Raw genomic sequence first — 22059 nt, 5'->3', positions numbered from 1 at the left:
GGGGGGGGGGGGGGGTTGTTTGGAGGCAACCTGAAGACATGTAAATTAAACGAGACGGCCGACTTCTTGTACGCCAACAAGGCGACCTCAGAATCCACAGGACCATGGCCAGCCTCACTTGCCCTGTGTGGTACAGGCAGCATACGGAGAAAGAGCTCATATTTTTTTCAAGATGACAGAAGTACCTGTGCGGACACAAGGTCGCGTGGATCTGCCCTGCACCGCCAAATGGAGACAGAGAGGGGACAAAGATGGAGATGCGATGGTGACGAAACGAGTAAGGAGCTCACCATCGTAAAGGGACGGAGACACAACAAGCCCTGCACAGACACATGGCGTTTGTCTCTCTGCTGCAATCATCGTGTCTGTCCTTGCACAGGTCGCCCCGTACAGATCCAAGCAAATGCACGATGCACTCAGCGCCCTGCACAGGCATTGTGGCCATTTTGGCGAGGGCGGTGACACCATACCATGTCGTCCTGCACAGGTCGACTCTCTGTTCTGATGCTCTTCCCCAAAATCGGCCTGCACAGGTCCCACATCTGTGCAGGGCGGAGTTGGCAAAAATGGATGAGATTGGACAGTTCATTGCCGTGTGGGCATCACCCTGTGCAGGGCCACTGGAGCCAAGACCGCCCGACTGGAAATACCCCGGCTTATGGCGCGGCTTGGCACTAGCTAGTGCAGCGTCTCCAATATCTGACATCACTCGCCCCACGATTGTCTTCTCTCCGACTCTGTCGTTTTGGGTGTCCGATTGTCGGAATTGCTGCGGATGGTTTTTGCTGTGGTCCCCCTGAATCACGATGACGATGCCCTTGTTATATTCGTACTCCTACACCTTTTCCCACTTCTGTTGCCCTTTATTTTGAATCACGTGAACAGTTTGTAGAATTCTGACCCGCCGGCTCAGTCTGGATGAGTGTGCCACCGCGACGCTGTCGTAGTCATCGTATGCTCAATTTCCCATACCGCTGTGCCACCTCTTAGCCTCTCTGCTCTCGTGCTCTTGTAACCAGCCCTAGACAGCCCGGACAAATCTAGCACTAGCCCCGACGGGGATAGACGAAGAAGAACCTGGAGAAATGAAGGGAAACTGACGAACAAACGAGGCTTGCTGGATGACGCTCGAAATGGGGAGACAATCATACAAACCACATATGCAAGATTGTGCGTCGGCTTGGCTGGGCTTCGTCTCGAAAGATCGTCAAAGACCACGCTGTACCGGCCATCAATAACGACTGCATCGCCACATTGCCACCATTGTACCTGCACATGGCTACAGGTCTGGTCGTGTTTATCTTCGCCTACCCGGCACTCTACACCACGGACACGTTTGGTCGTCGTAACTTGCTTTTACTGACCTTCCCCAACATGGCTTGGTGTTTGTTGGCGACCGGTCTGTCCTTCTTGATGCCCGCGGACAATTCGGCACGTGTGCCTCTGATTGCTTTCTTTACCAACCTTTTCTCGGCTCTGTACGGCCCCGGTAATGGCAACAGGCCCGGCTTATTCACCCAAAATTCAAAGACGTATTTATCTGTTTCTGGAAAACGTGGCACAAGTCCCAGGGCAATGGTTGCCAGGTCCTCGTAGTAACGTGTAGATTTCGAGCAGTCTTGTAAATGTGGCAAAATTATATTTCTCTAACGGTAACGGGCTGCTCTTTCAAGATAAGAATCCATTTCATATCTAATGTCCACCAGCCGACCATGGACGCATCTTCTGCCCCCGCCGCCGTCGTTTCCAACGCCTTACTCGGCGTTGTTAGAGCGTTCTTCGGACTTATCTTTATAATTTCGCTTCCGAGGTCGTAACCTTGACATCGCTCGGATGGGGAGCTGGCAGTTTCGGCTCTGGCAAATTAAGCTCCCTGGCAACCCGGCGCGCGGCCCACAAGCCGGTCACAAAGGCCAGCGACAAACCGCCGGCGTAACCCGTGTTGCTGAAGCCACCGGCATCGACGCCGGCGACATGCAAGCCGGGAATGCGGATCTTGTCGTTAGTTAGTGCGTGGCCCTCGGCGTCAATGGCGATGCCACCGTACGTAAAGGTGATGCTCGGCTGGACCTCCATGGCAAAGAACGGCCCGTCGCCGTCGACGAGGGCCGGGGGCGGAGCAGCACCATGCTGGGCACCTCCACCAACTGGGGCATCGAGCACAACAGTCTTGTCACCCAAACGCACGGCGCGGTCGTAGTCGTCAATCGTGCGGCGCGCCTGGGCGGCGTCGACGCCCCAGGTGTGCAGAATACCCACTAAACCATCGAGCGTGGGCGCACTCTCGACGCGGTATCCCCTGTGTGCCTTGGCCTTTTGCAGCCGGTCAATGTCGCCAGCGTTGGGGAAGAGGGCGCGGACGCAGTGCTGCAAGCGTGTCTTTTCGTTGAAGAGCAAAAAGCCGCGACGCTTTTCTTGGCGGGCCAGGTACTGGTTGATGATCTCGTCGCCAGTGGTCTCGTCAGCGAAGCGGCGGCCAGCCTCGTTGACCAGCAAGCAGTGTTTGCTCTGGTACTGCGCCAGTGGCAAATAATCTTTGGGGTCAACGTTCTCGGCGCGCAGGGGAGCTGCCATGAGGTGGCCGTAGTAGGTGTCCATGCCGCGGCTGGTGCCGGCGCCGACACCCTCAGCCAGACGCAGTCCGTCACCCACGGACCCCTTGTTGGCGCGCACAAAAATGTTGTCGGCGCCGGGGCCGAGATAGCGGGATGTCAGCGATGGCGAGCCCTGGAAACCACCGGTTGCGAGAACGACCGTTTTGGCAGTGACATTGTAGAGGCGGCCGTCACGAAGCACGACAGCCCCCGTGACGCGCGATCCAACCACACCGGGCGTCTCTTGGACAAGTTTCACGACGGACGCGCCCGTCCAAATTTGTGAGTTGCTGGACTCGATCCAGCCGCGCTGTGTACTTTGGAGGGCACCGATGGTAATGGGAAAGCCGATGCCAATGGTCATGATGCCGTCAAAGCGCGGCGCCGTTGGTACCTTGTGGTCGCGTATCCACTGCACGGCCGGGAGGTACTCGTCGAGAAACGCCTTTTGCAGCGTTGCATCGCCGTAGGGCACCCATGCGCGCAGCTTGTCATAGTTTTGAGGGGCCCAGAACATGCCGGCTGAGTAATTAGATGAGCCGCCGACGACATTCTGCTTTTCGACGACCAGCACCTTGGCACCAGCGCGCGCAGCAAACGAGGCGCAGGTCAGGCCCGACATGCCGCCGCCGCACACAAGAACGTCGACCGTCAAACTTTCCATGGTAGACATATTTTCGTGGCAATTCGGTAAATCGTGCATTGATACTGAGTCACGCAGTCGAAATCAAACAAGCAAACACAATCTTTAAAAGTTTTATTCTATTTGAAAAGCTGTCCCTGTCTCGAAAACGTCACATCTTGCGGACCCGGTGATAAAAAAAATAGACCGGTCCAACGGGACGAGTGGCGTTGTCCGATCAAGACCCAGTCACCGACCAGCTTCCGGCAGATTATCCTTAGCTGTCCAACAAACCTAGTGCTTTCTCCTCGTTTGCGTCTGCGTGGACAATGTCACTGGCCATGTACCGACGGGACACGTCTGCAGGAGCCGTGCATCCCAACATACGAGCATTGCTCCATAATCAAGATCAGATGACTAAATATCGGTACTGGAGAACATTGTTCGTGTGCCAATTGAAAATGATGCCTACATCGCCGTCTATCATAGCCGTGAACCTTTTAAACATATACTCCTCCCCGTCTTGTCCAGCCCGCAATACTCCTGCACCCTGCGCCACGAGGCCATGCCCCGCCGCGCCCACTCGTCCGGCACCGAGGACCGCGCATCCCAGTGGTCCATGTGAAACACCTCCATGGACACCCAGCCGCTGAACCCCAGGTCAAACACCGCCTTAGCCACTTCAAACACGGGCAGCGTACCCTCCCCGGGAAAGACGCGGCAGTTGCGCGACTGCGTCATGTAAGCCGGCTGAGCGAGGTCGCGGCGGGGATACCCTGGCTGGTCGGCATCGGCCGCATTGGCGTCGCTGAGCTGTAAGTAGGCAATGCGCTGTGGCAGCAGCATGTTCTTCATCTCCTTGAGACTGTGCTGCAGCGCGGCCATCCCGCCCGGCCGTACTGGGTGCTGTTTATCGAGAGGATCGCCGGCGACGCGGGCGGCAATGTGAAATGTGTCGAGGCAGTGCTGGACATTCTCCAAGTCAACCATCTGAAGCACCTCGTCAATCTGCTGCCACGTGTCAAGATGGATGCCCCAGGCAGGTGCCTCGTAGCCCACACGCAAGCCGCGCTTCTGTGCCAGCAGTCCCAAGCGGCGCATGTTGCTGGCCAGCGAGTCGACATTCGGCGACAGGAAAGCAGCATCAAGAGGATAGAGCGCCGAGGTGATTTGAAAAATGCTGACGCGCAGAATGGTACAGAGGTCAAGCCACAACTCCGCTTCGACGAGGCGTTCTTCCACCATGGCGGCATCCTTTAGCCCGTCGTAGGCCCCAAACGGCTGCAGCACCACGAGCTGAAGGCCGAGCGTGTCGGCCTTCTTGCGGACATTGGCAGCGGCGGCGCGTAGACGGGCAGGCCGTGTCGGCAGCGATCCAAATGCAGTAGAGGCATGCGCTTCCAAGCATTCCATGGCGACCTCGACACCCTCGAAGCCGTGATGGCTGGCGGCGTCGAGCTTGCGGAGGATTGAGTGGCCCGCGGTCGACTTGCCGAGTGAGTTGGTCGCGATGGCGATTTGGATGGGCATTTTAAATTTGTTCCTTTGTCCCAGTTTTCCTTGTGTTGTGTTATTCCTTGTCGTTGATTTTTTTTGACCCCCAAATTGTTTTTTATGGTGTCGTTTGCTTGGGATCAAGGCAAGGCACTGTCAATCTAACTACTTGCACTTATTATTTCCGTTATTATCTCCTTTGTTCTTTCCTCACATATCACTTCTCATCCCCGTCAACGGAGTAATACTCCCGGTTTTTGTTCGTCATCGTCGTCCAATGTAGACCGATCGGAAGCCGGAGCCTAAATAAATAACCGTAGAATAAATGCTGATACCAGTCTGGGAACGAATAAATAACCGGAGATCGGCGTGTGGGGAACTTGGGTGCATGGGGCAGGATGCTATGCGGTCAGTTTGATTATTAGCCACTGTGTATAGAGTTGACGGGAACAATCAATCATGTCCTTTTTTTTCATATCGTCACTTCTTTAATTTTCTTTTACAACTATTTGTACACATACAGTGCTCGCCATGCCTCTCTTGCCACACGCCAGCGCATCACAGGTGGTGATTGTCACAGGGGGTTCCCGCGGCTTCGGCGCTGCCATTGTGAAACGGTTTACGCGCGAAGGCTGCAAAGTTATTGTACTCGACCTAGAGGCGGGCGACGAGCACAACAATTTGCACTACCAAAAAGCAGACGTGACGATACGGGCGTCCTGGGAAGAGGCATTGGTCTTTGCTGAGACGACCTACGGCCGCCTCGACATCGTTGTCAACAATGCGGGTGAGCCAGCGAGAAAACATTCCAATACATAAAAACTAAAGTGTAACAACAAAACTCTGACCAACAGGAATCGCATTTGACAACGCACTCATCCACACAAAGACAATGCAGGAGTACGACAAGACGTTTGACGTCAACGTGCGGCCCGTCTTTTTGAGCGCTCAAGCCATCGCTCCGTTCATGCTCCAACAAGGCCACGGCGCCTTTGTCAACATCACCAGCACCGGTTTTACTCGCCCGCGCGCGGGATTCGCTATTTACAATGCGTCCAAGGCGGCGGTGGCCATTGCCACCAAGACCATGGCATTGGAGTACGCGCCGACGATTCGTTTCAATGGCATTGCCCCCTCGGTGGGCAACACGGCTATGCTGCAGGCCAGCCTGGGCGAGAACGAAACAGAGTGCGCCGAGAAACTTGAAAAATTGATGGCCCTGCTGCCGATGCAGCGACTGTGCGGACCGGACGACGTGGCCAACGCAGCGTGGTTTTTGGCCTCCGAAGAGAGCTCGTTTATCACGGGGACGATTTTAGACGTAGACGGTGGACGGGGGGTGTAAGGGGGGAGTCGTTGAGTGGACAATAATGTTAATTCATTATATTTTAATACGCAATTATTTTCTTGAATCAGTTCTCAATGTACAGGGTATCTTGAAGGGCCAATAATCATAGAATAGGCATAGCAGAAATAAGAGAAAAAGAATAGATCAGCAGCCGCCAAACACACCCAGTTAATAAAGTGGGGACCAAGACCGACCATGTAGCCCCATCACTTATTAGAAAATCCGGGGCATTCCCCCGCACGGCTCTTCTCTTCTCCTTTTCATTTGTTTTCAAATGCAGACACCACCCAGCTCAACATGTCGTCGGTGTCCTCAACCATTGGAAAGAGCAGCGGCCGCACCCGCCCGGCAGCGCTGACGGCCTGTGAGGCGTGTCGCAAGCTCAAGATGCGGTGCATCCGGCCCACAGAACAGGGCGCCGGTGAGCCCTGCGAGCGGTGTCGACGAAACAAACGCGCCTGCACCATTCCCGAGACTCGGCCACTGGGACGGCGTCACGGCGCCACGGGTCGGTACCACGGCCTTGAGAAGGCCTACCGCCGCATGCAGACAGAGCTCAGAGAGGCACAGATGCGAGGGGATATGCAGGGCGCCTCCGCAGTCGGTGCTGCAACTGTCGAGGCGGCCATTGAAGAGACACTGCAGGACCTGCCAGGCTTGCCCGATATGGTTGATGTATCGGAGATCCCAGCTGTCCCGGAAGTATCAGATTTTACGGACACCACAGAATTGGACGTATGTCACGTCACGGACGTGCCAACCATCACGGCCGTTCCAGGCGTGCCAATTGCGCCACCCGACACCCGAGACCGTCAAGAATCTGGCATCATGGCCGACATGCCGATCGACCTCGTCTCGCCCGTACAGGCCGATCCCGAGCCCGACCCGGAGCCCATGAGCAATCCCTTGGCTCTGCTGGCCGACGCCTCGTCGGACGCGGCAAATGCACTCGTCGAGGCCACGGGCGACGTTGAAGACAATACAGACACCAGCATCCATTCCAGTATCGGCATTGGTCGGCGGATGCTGCGCCGGCCCGGCTACGTCTCGCTCGGCCTGCGCCTCAGTCGCGACGCGCTCGAGCAGGGCCTGGACGCGCTCTTTGCGCCGAAGCCCGCGGCTCGGTCACACGCCAACTACTTTAAGCGACCGCAGCGGGCCCCGCTACGCGACGTCGGGCCCGACGTTGACCCAGTCGATTTGGGATTGGTGACGATGGACGAGGCCGCCACGCTCTTTCCTCTGTACTTTTCGCGCCTGCACCCCATTAACGGCATTTTGGATCCCATCCTACACACCCCCGCGTTTGTGCGCGCGCGCTCCGCCTTGCTGTTCACGTGGATCCTGGCCCTCACGGCCCAGTTTGACCACGGGCCGGCGTCGGCCGCGATTGCCAAGAGGCTGCGGCTGCACGGCGAGAAGCTGTCGCACCATGTCCACGCCTGCGGGTTGAAGAGCGTCGAAATTGTGCAGGGCTACTACATTTCGCTGCTGTCGGCCAACCCGGCGGCGACGCTGGCCGAGGAGTGCAGTTGGCTGTACACCATGTACGCGTTTGGCCTGGGATCGGAGCTGGGACTTGACCGCGAGGAAGAGTCGCCAGCACCAAAGGCAGCGGAGGCAATGGAGACGACGCATGCGGCCGAGTCCGATGGGGAACTGGCTGGCCGGTTGGCTCGTAACCGCCAGCGCACGTGGCTGCGGATCCTGCTGTGGGAACGCGCCAACTCGGCTGCCCGCGGCCGCATGCACAGCTTCCCCGAAACAGATCTGACGCTCAATGTCGACCGCTGGTGGCGCCACCCGCTGGCCCACCCGGCTGACAAGCACACCTGCGCGTTTATTCTGCTCCGACGAACACTGGCCGACCTGCAGCGTGACATTCGCCGGCAGGCATCCTCGTCCCACACGGACGCCCACTGGGTGTGCAACCTCGTCGACACCACGTTGCAGCCGTGGCGCGAGGCGTGGCTGCCGCCCGACGACGACGTGAACAGTGACGTGGCCGACGCGTATCTGCTGCACGTCTTTTTGCACGGCCGTCTTTGGACGCTCTCGTTTGCGTTGCACCGGTCCATCAGCTGCGACCCCACGCAGCTGCACGCCATCCGCCATGACTGCTTCGAGGCGGCTGTGGGCTGCTGTGAGGCCGCCGTGCGTGACCTGCAGGCGCTCGGTGAGCCGTTGTACTGCATGCTGGCGCCGACGTGGGCCATGATATCGTATGCTAGTGTGCTGGCCCTGTCGCTGTTTCCTACGCTCTACGGCGGCAGCCGTCGAGGGACTTCTAGCAGTCCTGGCAATACTGGTCACGACAACGGCTACGCGGCTGCCGATACCGCCTCTGCCGACAGCGAGTTGCTAGCTCTGGTTAGCCAAGTGGCGCTGCAACTAGAGCGGGCTGGCACCACTCCCTCCCACCGCTACGGCATCGCGGCTCTGATGGGCCACCACCTCGAGTCCATCCTGCGTACGCGCCTGCACACGCGCAGTTTGTCGGTGGAACCAGTGCAGCAGCAGCCTCAGCAACAGCCCCACCCATCGCATCAGGTGCTACAACTGCCCATGACAATGGCGCTGTGTGGCTATCAACACCGACCCTACCCATCGTATCAGAATCCACAGATCGATATTGGCACCGCCGATATGGAGAGCTGGTCCGGCAAGACGACGTTTTACGACGGCAGCCATGACACCATTGCGGGCATGACACCATCCGTGGTTGATTCCAGCGCCTCGGTGTACAATCCGTTCTGGACAACAGCTGTCATGTCCACCGAGGGCGACCTAACAGGCGAAGGATTCGCGGACCGCTTCCGAGACATGTTTGGGCCGGGATACGGGGGTGTCTTTTGAGGCATCTGCGTTGTTTATGATTTTGTTGTAAGACCAGAGTATGAAGTAAGTAAAATAAAAGGTTACGAAAATTGCAAAATCAAAATCAAAATTATTTTAAAGTTAATTTTATTTTTAATGGAAGAAACCAAACACACAAAACTAGTCCCTGATCTTTTTCAGATTCCCGTCTAACCTCCCTACAAATTGCTGCTGATCCGCGTCTCGCCGCGCAGCACCTTTTGCACAAAGTGCGGATCCGCCCGCAGCGGGCGCCCCAGACCGCACAGGTCAATGTTGCCGCGCTCGACGGCCTCGGCCATGCGGAAGCCGTCACGCCATCCGCCTGTGGTGCCAATGACGGCACGCGACAGCACCTTTTTCAAGTCCTGCGCCCACTCGATAAAGTAGCTGCCGCGGAGTCGCTGCGAAGAGCGCGTGCCGAGCTCTGTCATAATGTTGCCGCGCCAGGCGGGCGACTCGTAGGTACCGCCAGAAATGTCAAAAAAGTCGACGCCGGCCTGCTCAAGCCACTTGGCGACGACGCACATCTCGGCAAAACTGGTGCCGCCCTCGATGAAATCGTGGCAGTTGAGCTTGGCGGCGATGACGAAGCCGTCAGATGGCAGTTTGGCCTGGATGGCCCGCACAATCTCGAGGACAAACCGGGCGCGGTTTTCCAGGGTGCCGCCGTACTCATCCGTGCGCTTGTTAATAAGGGGCGACAAAAACTGGTTGATAATGTAGCCGTGGCTTGCATGTAAAATAATGCCGTCGGCACCGGCCTCGGCTAGCACCGACGCGGCCCAGACGTAGCGCCGAATCATATCCTGGATCTCGGCGTGCGTCAGGGGCGTGGGCTTGCCGTACGTCTTATCGAGGCACGGCCGCAGCTGCACGTTGGATGATGACTTTGGGTGGGCATTTAAAAATTTCGGGACCTGGCGGCCGGGAAACTGCAGCTGGCCGAGAAACAGGGCGCCGCGCGACTTGGCTGCCTGCACGGCCGGCCGGAACGCCGCCACCGCGTCCCATTGGTTGTTCATGTCCAGTACGGCGTTGCTGTAGTTTTCTAAATGCTCGCGGTGGATGGGAATGTTGCCCGTACAGATGAGACCGACGCCGCCATCGGCCATCTCTTGGTAGAGTTCGGCATAGCGGGGCAGCGGCTTTCCACAGAGTTCAATGTTCTTGTCGTCGTGCGTCGCGGCATATTCACTGAGCGGTGTGCGGTAGAGCCGGTTGGAAATGATCTTGCCCGAGAGCGGGAGGGTGATTGGCTGTGGATGTGGGTGTTAGTATGGAAAACAGTATGGAACAGATTCCATCAGTAAACATGAGGCGGGACCTACCTGAGCCAACGGGGAAACATATGATGCAGACATGGTGTATGGCGTGGATGTAATTTTGTGATGAGGTGTTCTTGGAGCAAGTAACGACCGGCCAGGTCCGTTGGCTCTTTTCAAGTCCCCTTTCTAAGTCGTCCTATGAGCCGCACTTTCTGGTGATCCTTCTAGATGTTATTTTCGGGTCATATTTTCAACTCTCGCATCGCGCAGATGCACCGCCCAGTTACTCCACACGCCACAACCGGTCCTTTGATCTGGATGCCGGTTCCACCGGCGTCGACGGTGACAGAACCGGTCTTGCCCCCCGGATCTCCCCTCTTTCAAAATGATGTTACATCGAACAACGGTAGTAATAGTGTGTGGCGTGTCTTCTCTCAGTTCTATCAATCTAGTCAGGTTCGTTTTGTCTACAAATTTGCAGCCGGTGCACCCGGCATATTTTGCAACATTTTCCCACCGACGGTCTCCTCCACCACCGCCAGCACTTGTCGTACTGTCGCCTCGTTCACATCTTGCTCCAGCCACAGAATATTCTGCGCAATGCACACCCGCGCAACCACCTCTGTCCCTGAAATCACACGCCAGCCTTTGCCCGCTGCGGTAGTGTAGAGGGCGGTCTGCGGCGACGGCATGTAGCACATATCTACAAGCATACCCTGATCGGGTCGGCTCAGCACCGCATTGCACAGCGCCCGGCAGCGCAGTTCATCCTCGTCCTGGGGCGGCAGGTCCGGCACTGTGCCCACAATGATGCGCGGCGTCTCCAAGCGGGCCATTTCATGGAGGGAGGACACGTAGCGTAGACGTATCCCGGGCACCGACTTCTCAAACGATGTGATGAGATCGTCGACCTCCGACTTGAGCCGGTTGACCACGTAAATCTCGGAGGCACAGAACCACCGCCACAGCGCATAGACGGCACTCCGCGCCGCACCACCAGCACCCAGCACCATGGCCGTGCGGCCCCGTGTAGTTGCTGGAGCATCCGGAAAGCGCGCCAGAACCGCCTCACGGATGCCGACGCAGTCCGTGTTGGCACCAATCCACTTGCGACGGCCGCGGCCGTCCAGCCTGACGAAAGACGTGTTGACAGCACCAATGGCCCGGGCCTCGTCGGTCAGCTCGTCCAGCCGTGGGATAAAGGCCACCTTGTTCGGCATTGTGATGGAATTGCCCAAGCAGCGGTCGTCCTGTAGTTTTTCGGCGAAGCGATCGGTGTCCGTCGTCTGGCACAGCAAAAAATGCCAAGGCACGCCGCGCGCCGCAAACATGAGGTTGTGCAGGCGCGGCGAGAGCGACTGGGCAATGTGGCCGCCAAAGATGTAAGCGTCGCGCGGTGTTGTTGCAAGATCCTCGGCCAGCGGCGAGCGGCCAAAGGCGTAGGATTGTTCGAGGATGTCCATCGTAATGTGACGTGTCGTGTTGTTATGATGCCTTTGTTACTGTCGTGTTGCTGTCTCGTTCGCCTGTTGGCTACCTTTTGCCTATTGCTTGCTGTTGTTTGCTGGCGTGGCCTCCGCACTGATTACAGCAACGGGAAATGGACTCCTCCATTCCCCCCTGCCAAACCCCGGCCCTTTCTTTAAAAGTCCGAACCACAATTTCCGGCCGCGGACCGTAAGCAAGTGGATACAATGCCAAATAGGCCGCATGCGGAGGCCCTGAGCGGCCTTGAAATACCGACAGCGGCCACGCTGTATCGGCTTTCTTCTTGTCCATCTCCCCATCTCTGCATTTACTGCATGCCCAACACATGCCTTGCTCACCATGACGTCAAACCCCAAAGTTACCGTCGTCCTCGTCGGCGGCGGCACCATTGCGCCCCTGCACGCCAAGTACCTCCAGTCCTCTCCCAACTGCGAGCTCGTCGCAATTATCGACCCCTTCCCGCCCGGTGAGCGACTGGCTAACACGCTGGGCGTGCCGCACTATGCGTCGGTCGGTGACCTCCTGACGACTTCTGCTACACAACCGGACGCGTACATTGTCTGCGTCCCATCCCACCTGCACGTTAGTGTGGCCAGTGACATCCTCACCAAGGCCACACCCAAGGCAATGCTGGTCGAGAAGCCACTCGCCACAGACTCTGCCTCTGCTGCCTCCCTTCTGGAAAAAGCACGCCTAGCCAACTGTCGCATTCTTGTCGGCCACCACCGCCGCTTCCATCCAGCCATGACCAGCGCCCGGGAAACCATTGAGGCGGGCCGGATTGGGCGGATCACAGCTGTATCGGCCCTGTGGACCGCCAAGAAGAGCGACGACTATTTCCAGGTGGCTGGTGCAGGCTGGCGATCGCAGCGTTCGGCCGGCGGTGGGCCTGTATGGACCAACATGGTGCACAACATTGACGCGCTGCACTACCTGACGGGATCACGAGTCGTGCAACTCTGGGCCATCCCCACGCGGCGCGAGCGTGAAGATGTCGGCCAGACGGTAGAAGAGGGCGCGGCCGTTATGGCACGGTTTTCTGATGGCACTGTGGTTACCTTTGTCATCTGCGACAACACGCCGAGCCCCTTCGGCTGGGAGTCGGCCTCGGGGGACAACCCCAGTTACTTGCCCACGTCTGTACAGGTGGACACGTACCGAATAATGGGCACGCGCGGCTCGCTCAGCGTCCCTGACAACGTTCTGTGGAACTACGACGCTGCTATTGCCGCCGGGAAACCCGCCAATAATATTGGCTGGAACTTGCCCATGACGCGCGAACCACTAGAGGTCCCCGAGGGCATTCCCTTTCAGCGGCAGGCCGAGCACCTCGCCCGGGTTGTCCGCGGTCTTGAAGCCCCAAGATGTTCTGGCGAGGACGGTCTCGTCGCCGTGCAGGTTTGCGAGGCTATTTTGCTGGCCCTCGAGGCTGGCAACGGTGTGCCGGTGTCTCTACCAGCGTAAGGGACGATAAAGAGCTGGCCTTAATGGTAAAACTGACTAACTAAATAAATAAATAAGAACTGAGGTTAGCCATGTTTCGGTGCTTTTTGGTACTGATTTAAGTTTGGTGCGGATAGATTGCCTCTTGTTAGTATTCTCCTTTTGTTAGACGATTGCCAGAGCTGGCGGCATAGCACTATTTCTACCGTCCACACCTGAACTCCAAACTCCATATATGATGTCGTAGAGTGCGTCGTACCCGACTTGGATACCCTGCGGTATGTAATGAAGCACACTGCCTTTTAAAAGTCACAGTATTGGATGCATGTGGTTGCCAACACGTGACCTTTCGACGACATCTCAATGTCCAGGTGCGTAAACGGAGGCACCTTCCTTGAGGGTTCCTTTTCTCCTCTCTTCTGCTTATTTCCTTTTCCCCGCTGCTTATTTCCAGCCTGGCCCTCATCAGTCGCTCGCGCCTTCTCCATTGGGCTTACCCCGGATTTTAACCCCATACCGTAACAACCGAGATTTGCGGGGTGGAGGCGGCAGAGTGGCAGGATTTGTTTCGCACAACCGGCTCCGGTCAATTCAAAAAATTCCCGGCAGCAGTGATCAGCGTCTCTGCCCCCGCAGAGGGTTCCTTGCCGTCCTTGCTATAGGTTCGGTGTTGATTAAGTCTCGATTTTGTGCCTGGGCATCATGAAAATATAAAGGGGCCGTCTAAGATCCGAGAGATGGGCAATACGAGTAACAGCTGTCGTGTTGTTCATTGTCACATTCTATGTATCTATTCGTTTCACTCCGATCTACCTCCGCACTGCATTTTCGTCGATTTGTTTATTGAGGCGATCTGTCATCCACTTTCACCATGTTTGACGTCTTCCTCCAGGGTAAGCGGTTGCGCTGGCTCGCGCGGATTTGCTGCTCTGTGGTATGTACATTTCCGTTTCCTTTTTGCCTGACATGGCTGACCACTGTCTAGTCCTTTTTCATTGAGGGTTACCAGGCTGGCATTCTCGGTGGCGTCCAGGACACATCGCAGTACCTGGATGCCATCGATAACCCGACCGGCACCTATGTTATTCCGATGATTGCTTCATCCTACACTCTGGCAGCGGCGGTCATGTCAGTCATGGTAGTCGTGGTGGGCATGCCGCTGGGCCGGCGCAACTCAATCATGCTCGGTAATATTTTGATTATCATCGGCGGCATCATCCAAGCGGCGACCTTCTCTGTGGCCCAGATCATTGTTGCACGTGTCATTTGTGTAAGCAAACCACCTCTTTGTGATACGTATGTGGGAACAAAGCTAACAACATTCAGGGTTTCGGCATCGGCGTAAGACGTCTCCTGTTTCAGTGTGGTTCCTCTTTTCGGTGCTAACCCTCCTCTCTCCAGTTGATCACCTGCAACGTGGCGATGTACATGGTTAGTATTCCGTGCCCTACTTTGATCCCGTCTGCATAAAGGCTCACAGCTGGCTTTGGCAGTCCGAGATGAGCATTCATGCCCGCGAGAGAGGACCCGAGGTGGCCATCAACTGTGCGTCGCTGCTCGCCGGTGTGGCCATTTCGTACTGGGTCGACTTTGGCTTTACGCAAATGACGACACAGTTTTCATGGCGCTTCCCCATCGGCCTGCAGTCCCTGTGGGCCATTGTTCCCGCTGTCGGTATGTTTTTCTGCCCGGACACGCCCCGCTGGTATTACGCCAAGGGCCGCGAGGTTGAGGGTGACACCACGCTGGCGCGGCTGCACGGTGTCTATGACCCCAGCAGGCGCCTCACAGGAGACGACGAGCGGGTCATCCAACAGGTCAAGGCAGAGATTATGCAGAGTATCCAGCTCGAGGCCGAGGAAGAAAACAAGCTCAGCTGGATTAGTCTGGTGTGGGACAACACGCCGCTGCGCGTGGGACGGCGCGTGCGCATTTCTTTCATTATTCTATCGATCCAGCAGATGATGGGCATCGATATTATGGTCTATTACATGACGCTAACCTTCACGGGCATCGGCTTGTCCGCGTTCTTGTCATCCCTCCTTGCGGCGGTGTGTCTGACGGTCCAGTTTGGTGGCGCCTTGCTGTGTATCCCCACGATTGAGCGCATGGGCCGGCGCAACATTATGCTCTTGACGTCGTCCGCCCAGAGTGTCTGCATGCTCATATTTGTCGTGCTTCTTGGCCTGCCCAACAAGACAGATGCCACGCAGTGGGCCGCGGCGGCCATCCTGTTTCCATACGTCTTTTTCTACGGCTGGGGCTGGGTCACTTGTCCATGGCTTTACGGTCCAGAGGTAGGACGACTCCCGGTCTCCCAGACAAACCGACCACCACTAACACGTCCAGATTGCGCCCCTCAAGTACCGCCATGTCGGTGCCGCGGCTGGACTGTTTGGCGAGTGGCTGTTTACGTTTGTCACCGTCTTTGCCGGTGGCATCGGCATCCAGACCATCGGCTGGAAGATTTGGATCTGGCCGCTCGTCTTCAACTTTGTCGGAGTGGCATTTGTCTATTTCATGTGCCCAGATCCCACTGGCAAGACGCTCGAGGAGGTCGATGCCCTGTTTGTCAAGGATGTCAATTTGGTCAACCGACTGCCGCATGGCGTGGAGGGGAAATCCAGCGTCCAGGAGGTTGAAGAGGCTTGAGGGCGGTGGAACAAATGCGTGTTAATGGTCGCATAATCGAGCCATCGTTGATGGTCCAGCCTATCTTCTTACATCGTTTCTTCTTACGACGAGAGCGTATTACTAGTGACCCTCCACATATATATTCTCTGCTTTTACATCTATCCGAACTCTATAACCGAGAGTCTCTCGCCCGTGACAGTTCCTCGACGCTCACCAGCCCTTCTTGCATGCAACTGGCCACCAGCGTACCATCCTTACACCATATTTTCATGTGCACGAGCGCTCGACCGCTGTCGGCCCAGGACGAGTGGATTTCAGATAGCAGCCACTGGTCGGATCGCAGGCGTGCCGGGTCGTGGAAGTAGAGGCTGTGGTCGAGGCTGGCCATGACGATCACCCGTCCATTCGAGGGAGCACTGCCTGGGAAGTTGAGGTGTGGCCGCGGGATTGGCTGGTGCGTCTCCGAGAACAATGATAGCCCGTGGCCACCGTTGTACACTTCTGACACGGGCGGGCTGGCAAAGTCATAGATACCGTGGCTGTGCGGCGCGCCGGCCAACAAGTAGCTGTCAGATATGCAGGCCAGTGCTGCCAGGTGGGCATGCGTGTTGGGACTGTTTTGGGTTGAAATGGGTTCCCGGGCGCGCACCCACTGGTGTATCTGTGCGAGCGTCTCGCCGGAGGGCGACCTGAGTCCGACGCTGTGGTGCAGAAACGGTATCCTGGAATTGACGCTGCTGTTGTCGTCGTCATTCTCGGACGGTGGCATCGGCACGTCGTGTGGAAAGCGGCTGCTGTAATGCAGGCTGCCAGGGATTTGTGTAGTAAAATTGACAAGGGCCACAAAAAACGTTCGCCCTCCCTGAACGGCACGCACACCGCGTACACAAAACTGCCTGCCGTCCTTGATACGCTCGATGTGGTACTCGACGGCAACCGTGGCGCCTCGCCCCGAAACAAAGGTGCAGTGCATGGAATGGGCGACGAATTGAGGCAAGACGGTTTGCTGGGCGGCGTTGAGACTCTGGCCGAGTGTAATTCCGCCAAAGACGCGATCACCTTCGCCAGTGAGCTCTGGCATAGGTCGATTCGTGTCAACAAAGATATTGTGTTCACCCTCGACGACAGGCAAAACCGCTAGGAGGCCCTCCATGGCAGGGTGGGACGATTTTCGAGGCTGATGTTGTAGATGGTAAGAAGACGACGAAAATAAACAATAACATGGGCAGTGAGACAAACACCGGCATATGTATCACTGTAAATCAATTGAAATTAGTAAATGATTACGAGAAAGGAAAGAAAAAGAATAAAAAATTGAAATTGAAATTGAAATTGAAATTTGAAAATTAAAAACTAAAAATAAAAAGTAAAAACAAAATTAGGTACGATGTCGCACTTATTGCTAGGTCGGCTCATTAAATTGTCAGCCGGGCCTGCTGAACGCAGCTGTCTTTGTTTACTTTTCATAGCTTGGCTGGGAAGTGATCTGTAAATTAAATACTCAGCCTATCTTGCGGCGCAAGCTTGAAGTTTAATGGGGTGCATGATATTCTTCTTGATATTCTTCTTTGATTCTTTGCACGTTTTCACCATGACCCCGATCATCTCAGACGTCGTTGTTCACATGCGCACGGATCGCTCCGTGACGCAGATGATGCTCGAGAACCCGTGCAATGCCGACCCATCCAACATTGTCTGCGAGGACACATTGACGAGCAAAACGGCCACCTACGGCAGTATTCGAGCAGACGCGTTTGCAGCTGCCCATGCTCTGCGGCACCAGCATGGTTTGGTAGCCGGTGACACTGTGACCCTAATGGGCCGCAGCCAGGTTGACTACGTTTTGGCCGCGCACGCCGTTTGGGCCGCCGGCTGCGTTGTGAGCACCGTCAACCACTCCTCAGCGCCCAAAGAGATTGTACACGCCCTACAAATTATCAAGCCACGTCTGTTGATTGTCGACGTGGCCGTGTTGGACAAGGTGTGGCGTGCACTTGCGGGACTCGACGTAAGCCCCGCGGTTATGACCCTGGTCGAGCGCATCCCAGACACGCCACTCTTCCCCTATGACCTGCTAGCGAACGAGCGCATCGATCCCTCAGCCTATGTTCTCGACGGCCGCGACGCACGCACTGTCTGTGCAGCCGTCGTGCTGTCGAGCGGCACAACGGGCCTGCCCAAGGCGGTTATGCTGTCGCACCACAACCTGGTCTGCATTTCCGAGATGCTGCGGGCGCACAACCCCGACAACTGGCGGGGGAACCAACGAGAAATTTTCTTTCCGCCACGTACGTGGCCCCCCTGCCCTCCTCCGTATTGTGTATATACGCTGACTTTTGTAGTCTCCCACATCTACGGCCTGTATGTGTGTGCCCTCATGGCGCCGTGGCTCGGCTCATACGTCTGCATGGTGCCGTCATTCGACGTCGAGACATATTGACAGCTCATGCACGAGAAGCGGGCAACCCTGGCGCGTCTGGTGCCACCGGTCGCTCTGGCCCTCGCACAATCGCCTGTTATTCTAAACTATGCGTACCCCGACCTCGAATATTTTTCGTGTTCAGCGGCGCCACTGTCGCCTGCCGTGGCCAACCTTCTGCGCCGCCAGTTCCCCGGCGTGGGCCTGTGTCAGACCTATGGATGCACCGAGCTAGCGTCATGTGTCGCCCAGAGCGGCGTGCGTGACCGCCACAAAGCACCACTCATTGCGGCGGGCACGCTGCTGGCAAATATGCACGTCCGCTTTGTCAACGAGCAGGGGCAGGACGTTGTGCCACCCGTGCCAGGTGAGATTTGCGTGTCGTCGCCCACAATCATGATGGGTTACAAGGACGACCCAGCCGCAACGGCTGCGGCGATGTTAGAGCCCGGGTGGTTTCGTACGGGTGATGTTGGCTATTTGGACGCCAACGGCTACTTGGTAATTGTGGACCGGCTCAAGGACGTGATAAAATACAAGGGGTTCCAGGTCAGTCCCAGCGAGCTTGAAGAGGTGCTGTTCCAGAACCCCGCCATTCGAGACGTTGGCGTGACATCGGTGTGGGACGACGCCCTGGCCACGGAGCTGCCGTGCGCCTTTGTGGTGCCGCGTACGGGCAAGGGCACGGACGCTCTGGCCACGAGCATTAAGAATATGGTGGCGAGCAAAGTGTCTGGTTACAAGAAGCTGACCGGTGGAGTGTATTTTGTGGATGAGCTACCGCGCAACCCAACGGGCAAGTTGCTGCGGCGGGAGCTGCGCAAGCTTGCGCAGACGAAGGCGCTGTTATAGGCACCGCAGCTGGTAACGGAGATAGGACCGGTGCGAATAGGCAGTAGATACAACCAATAAAAGCAAATCGTCTATATCTTGAAAGCTTCAAACATGAGTCAAAGGCAGTGGCATCCCATGGCTGGCCTTGCATGGGAATGGAACATTGCGTTTACCCTGTTTTGTGAGGTGCTTGCGTTGTCCAGGACACGGTTTCAAGCCGCTGTTCACCACTGTCCGGACCCGGTCAATTCAAATACGCCCCGGGCCTTTGTTGTACTGTAAATCGGCCATGCGATTATATGACATGGCCGTATTGCTTATGTCCTTTCGAAATTGTAAATTACCACCTGCATCTCGGGCCAAAGTCTCTGCCCTTCCTGTGCAATACACTACACCGACACCTGTGCCAACACGATCATGTCTGCCCTCGAAAACATTCGCGTCATTGAGCTCGCCGGGCTTGCTCCTGGTCCCTTTACAGGCTTGCTGCTCGCTGAAAACGGCGCCGACGTCCTCCGGGTCGACCGTGTGGCCCAGGGAGACATACCCAGCCCCGACGTGTTGGTCCACGGGAAGTCCTCCGTCTGTATCGACATCAAGCACCCCCGCGGCCGCGATTTGCTCCTTCGCCTGGTAGAACACGCCGACGTGCTCATTGACCCATTCCGGCCAGGCGTACTCGAGCGGCTGGGACTCGGACCCCGCGAGACTCTGCTGCCCCGCAACCCGCGCCTCGTCGTTGCCCGTCTCACCGGCTACCGACGCGACGGCAAATACGCCCCCATGGCAGGACATGATTTGAATTATCTCGCCGTATCGGGCGTCCTCTCTACGTTAGGGGGACTTTACCCCCTCCCGCCCAGCCCTCCAGGAAACCTGTTGGCCGACTTTGCCGGCGGCGGGCTGGTGTGCTTTGCGGGCATTCTGTTGGCACTGCAGGCTTGCGCGACTTCATGTCGGGGCCAGGTGGTCGAGGCCAACATGGTAGACGGTGTGTCGTACCTGGCGACGGCGCCGCGCGTCTCTTCAAAAATCCCCGGTCAGTGGGACCGTCCTCGGGGCGAAAACTTGATTGATGGTGGCTGTCCATATTACCGGGTCTATGAGTGCGCCGACAACGGACGGTATATGGCCGTGGCCGCGCTGGAGCCCAAGTTCTTTGCCGCGTTGTGTAAGGGGCTGCGTGTGTCCGACAAAGACTGGGGTGGAATACCGCGTGACGACCGCGCTGCCTGGCCGGCCCTGCACAAGTTGCTTGCCGACCGTTTCACGACGCGCACACGCGTGGAATGGGAAGCTGTATTTGACGGCACCGATGCATGTTGCACGCCCGTGTTGACCTATGCCGAGATGGAGGCCGCACGGTACGAGCAACGGGCCATGGTGGCTCTAAGCGACACGCCATCGCAGGCACCAAGCGATGGATGGACACCACAAACACTCAAGGCTGGCAGCGGTGGCGAGCACCTGATGTACGCGTGGACCGGCTGGGAGCGTGGCCAAGACTATGTCGTAGCCGAGGGCGGGCTGCACGCGGTAGAGGGCAAGGCGAAGATGTAGCGAAGATATCGGTCGAGCAATGCACGAATGTGCAAGACAAAGAAACAGATGGTGATGAATACACTTCAATAGAACTAAATTGAAACTTTGAACGCGATGATGGCTTTGCTACACTGAGACACTGTCATGTTTCTGCTCAACTGTGCACCATTCAGTTCTTTGATGTGCGCGTGTCTCTACATCTAGCTATGGGTCTACAAACGGGCCGCCCGTGGATCACTTGTCGTCTCTAGCCTCTGCACGACACGATCCACAGCCCGCTCCAACTCAGTGGGATCTTTCCAGAACAGAGGAAGCGTTTGGATAATATCCGCAACCGCGTGCAGGCTGTCCATACCACGGCGCGCGTGGTCGTCTGGGACATTCTCGCCGGGCAGGTTGAGCGTGTGGCTAAAGACTTCGAGTGACAAAGGACCCTTGTAGCCTGTGGCCACGACGGCCGCGGCCACCAGCTCGACCGGCATGTAGCCACCCCGTTTCTGCTCTAATGGGTACAGCCGGTGGCTGCGTGACCATGGGAGGAGAACCGGTACCGCCGGGTCGGTGGGCGGCAGAAACGTGGCCGGGTTCATGTGCTCCGCGTCGCCGCACTGGAAAAAGAAAATTTTGTCGCCTGGGACAATGGCGACAAGGGCGGCCATCGACCTAGCCAGCACCCACAGAGATTCGCGGAGGGTGGAAAAGATGCGCCCGTGACCCGCCGGGTTGTACGGATCGGCAAACTCGACGGCCAGCACGTTGAACGCGTCCACGACCAGCCCGACGTTGGATCGGTTGGCGAACCGCACCGCCTCCCACGACGACGACCACGTGTTGTTGCGCGACGCCCACGACAGTCCCTCGTAGCCGATCCGCAGCATCCGCCCGCCGTCAGCACGCGCATACGCGGCCGCCATGTCGCCCAGCTCGGCCAAATCGCGCGCCACCCTTTTCAAATCCGCCGGCGCCACGCCAGCGTCACGCCGGATGGACGAGCACATAAACACGAGGTCGGTATCAAACGCCCGCATAAACGGAAACCGCCGCGCCACACCGTCCAGCGTTGCCCGCCGCTCGACCGGGTCGAGAATGCCCTCGATGGTGCGCAACGGCTGCGTGCAGGCAATGCGCATCCCTAGCGATTTCACAAGTACACCCAGCTTCCGCGCCACGGCCAGGTTACTCTCGCTCGCTTCCCACGCCGCTGCGCCCTCTCCATTCTGGCCATGTTCCGCGAGGTAGGCCGACCAGCACTCGTCAAAGAGGTCGATCCACTGGAAGCCCGCCCGCGCTGCCGCTTTGAGGCGTGATTCAAGTTTGTGCTCGCGCCAGTTGCCAAGCGACAGCGTGGCGATGCCGAGCTCGTTGGTTAGTTTTCGTGATAACATGTTGTGCTACTGGCGAGTGTCGTTAAACGTTAAATTACGGGTGTGGCCATCCTTGCCCTAAAAACAAACGGTTTTACTGCTAAAGGTGACACCGGTGGCTATTTTAAAGGACCGGTGCGGTCATGCGGTTAA

At 57.1% G+C, this 22059-nt stretch overlaps 12 protein-coding genes across 12 annotated transcripts; 6 read left to right on the top strand and 6 right to left on the bottom strand.

Moving 5' to 3' along the window:
- Positions 1–1791: 1791 nt before the first annotated feature.
- Positions 1792–3267, bottom strand: SPBR_04971 (uncharacterized protein; the record flags this gene model as incomplete). Its single annotated transcript, XM_040763248.1, has 1 exon — positions 1792–3267. The coding sequence occupies one exon, from the start codon at positions 3265–3267 to the stop codon at positions 1792–1794; it is 1476 nt and encodes a 491-aa protein (XP_040615047.1).
- Positions 3268–3493: 226 nt separating this feature from the next.
- SPBR_05041 (3-dehydroshikimate dehydratase) lies at positions 3494–4746 on the bottom strand (the record flags this gene model as incomplete). Its single annotated transcript, XM_040763318.1, has 2 exons — positions 3494–3576; positions 3729–4746. 2 exons carry the CDS (start codon positions 4744–4746, stop codon positions 3494–3496), a joined length of 1101 nt encoding a protein of 366 aa, XP_040615046.1.
- A 495-nt stretch (positions 4747–5241) lies between these two features.
- On the top strand, positions 5242–6055 carry SPBR_05248 (oxidoreductase, short-chain dehydrogenase/reductase family; the record flags this gene model as incomplete). The annotated part of the gene is made up of 2 exons (XM_040763525.1): positions 5242–5497; positions 5565–6055. The coding sequence occupies 2 exons, from the start codon at positions 5242–5244 to the stop codon at positions 6053–6055; spliced, it is 747 nt and encodes a 248-aa protein (XP_040615045.1).
- A 300-nt stretch (positions 6056–6355) lies between these two features.
- Positions 6356–8914, top strand: SPBR_04689 (uncharacterized protein; the record flags this gene model as incomplete). The annotated part of the gene is made up of 1 exon (XM_040762966.1): positions 6356–8914. The coding sequence occupies one exon, from the start codon at positions 6356–6358 to the stop codon at positions 8912–8914; it is 2559 nt and encodes an 852-aa protein (XP_040615044.1).
- A 179-nt stretch (positions 8915–9093) lies between these two features.
- SPBR_05071 (uncharacterized protein) lies at positions 9094–10278 on the bottom strand (the record flags this gene model as incomplete). Its single annotated transcript, XM_040763348.1, has 2 exons — positions 9094–10173; positions 10246–10278. The coding sequence occupies 2 exons, from the start codon at positions 10276–10278 to the stop codon at positions 9094–9096; spliced, it is 1113 nt and encodes a 370-aa protein (XP_040615043.1).
- Positions 10279–10649: 371 nt separating this feature from the next.
- Positions 10650–11645, bottom strand: SPBR_05164 (Quinate dehydrogenase; the record flags this gene model as incomplete). The annotated part of the gene is made up of 1 exon (XM_040763441.1): positions 10650–11645. The coding sequence occupies one exon, from the start codon at positions 11643–11645 to the stop codon at positions 10650–10652; it is 996 nt and encodes a 331-aa protein (XP_040615042.1).
- Positions 11646–12009: 364 nt separating this feature from the next.
- Positions 12010–13134, top strand: SPBR_05114 (quinate utilization oxidoreductase QutH; the record flags this gene model as incomplete). Its single annotated transcript, XM_040763391.1, has 1 exon — positions 12010–13134. One exon carries the CDS (start codon positions 12010–12012, stop codon positions 13132–13134), a length of 1125 nt encoding a protein of 374 aa, XP_040615041.1.
- Positions 13135–13984: 850 nt separating this feature from the next.
- Positions 13985–15765, top strand: SPBR_04861 (uncharacterized protein; the record flags this gene model as incomplete). The annotated part of the gene is made up of 6 exons (XM_040763138.1): positions 13985–14047; positions 14099–14383; positions 14440–14454; positions 14515–14544; positions 14607–15410; positions 15463–15765. 6 exons carry the CDS (start codon positions 13985–13987, stop codon positions 15763–15765), a joined length of 1500 nt encoding a protein of 499 aa, XP_040615040.1.
- A 151-nt stretch (positions 15766–15916) lies between these two features.
- Positions 15917–16900, bottom strand: SPBR_05168 (uncharacterized protein; the record flags this gene model as incomplete). Its single annotated transcript, XM_040763445.1, has 1 exon — positions 15917–16900. The coding sequence occupies one exon, from the start codon at positions 16898–16900 to the stop codon at positions 15917–15919; it is 984 nt and encodes a 327-aa protein (XP_040615039.1).
- A 438-nt stretch (positions 16901–17338) lies between these two features.
- Positions 17339–19018, top strand: SPBR_04900 (uncharacterized protein; the record flags this gene model as incomplete). The annotated part of the gene is made up of 3 exons (XM_040763177.1): positions 17339–18035; positions 18090–18112; positions 18191–19018. 3 exons carry the CDS (start codon positions 17339–17341, stop codon positions 19016–19018), a joined length of 1548 nt encoding a protein of 515 aa, XP_040615038.1.
- Positions 19019–19417: 399 nt separating this feature from the next.
- On the top strand, positions 19418–20560 carry SPBR_05097 (alpha-methylacyl-CoA racemase; the record flags this gene model as incomplete). Its single annotated transcript, XM_040763374.1, has 1 exon — positions 19418–20560. The coding sequence occupies one exon, from the start codon at positions 19418–19420 to the stop codon at positions 20558–20560; it is 1143 nt and encodes a 380-aa protein (XP_040615037.1).
- A 194-nt stretch (positions 20561–20754) lies between these two features.
- SPBR_05077 (uncharacterized protein) lies at positions 20755–21927 on the bottom strand (the record flags this gene model as incomplete). Its single annotated transcript, XM_040763354.1, has 1 exon — positions 20755–21927. One exon carries the CDS (start codon positions 21925–21927, stop codon positions 20755–20757), a length of 1173 nt encoding a protein of 390 aa, XP_040615036.1.
- Positions 21928–22059: the final 132 nt, after the last annotated feature.

This window comes from Sporothrix brasiliensis, assembly GCF_000820605.1.
Source record: "Sporothrix brasiliensis 5110 chromosome Unknown Cont21, whole genome shotgun sequence".
Taxonomy (NCBI): domain Eukaryota; kingdom Fungi; phylum Ascomycota; class Sordariomycetes; order Ophiostomatales; family Ophiostomataceae; genus Sporothrix; species Sporothrix brasiliensis.
The sequence above is the reverse complement of the archived record's forward strand: the minus strand, read 5'-3'. Positions and strand labels throughout refer to the sequence as shown.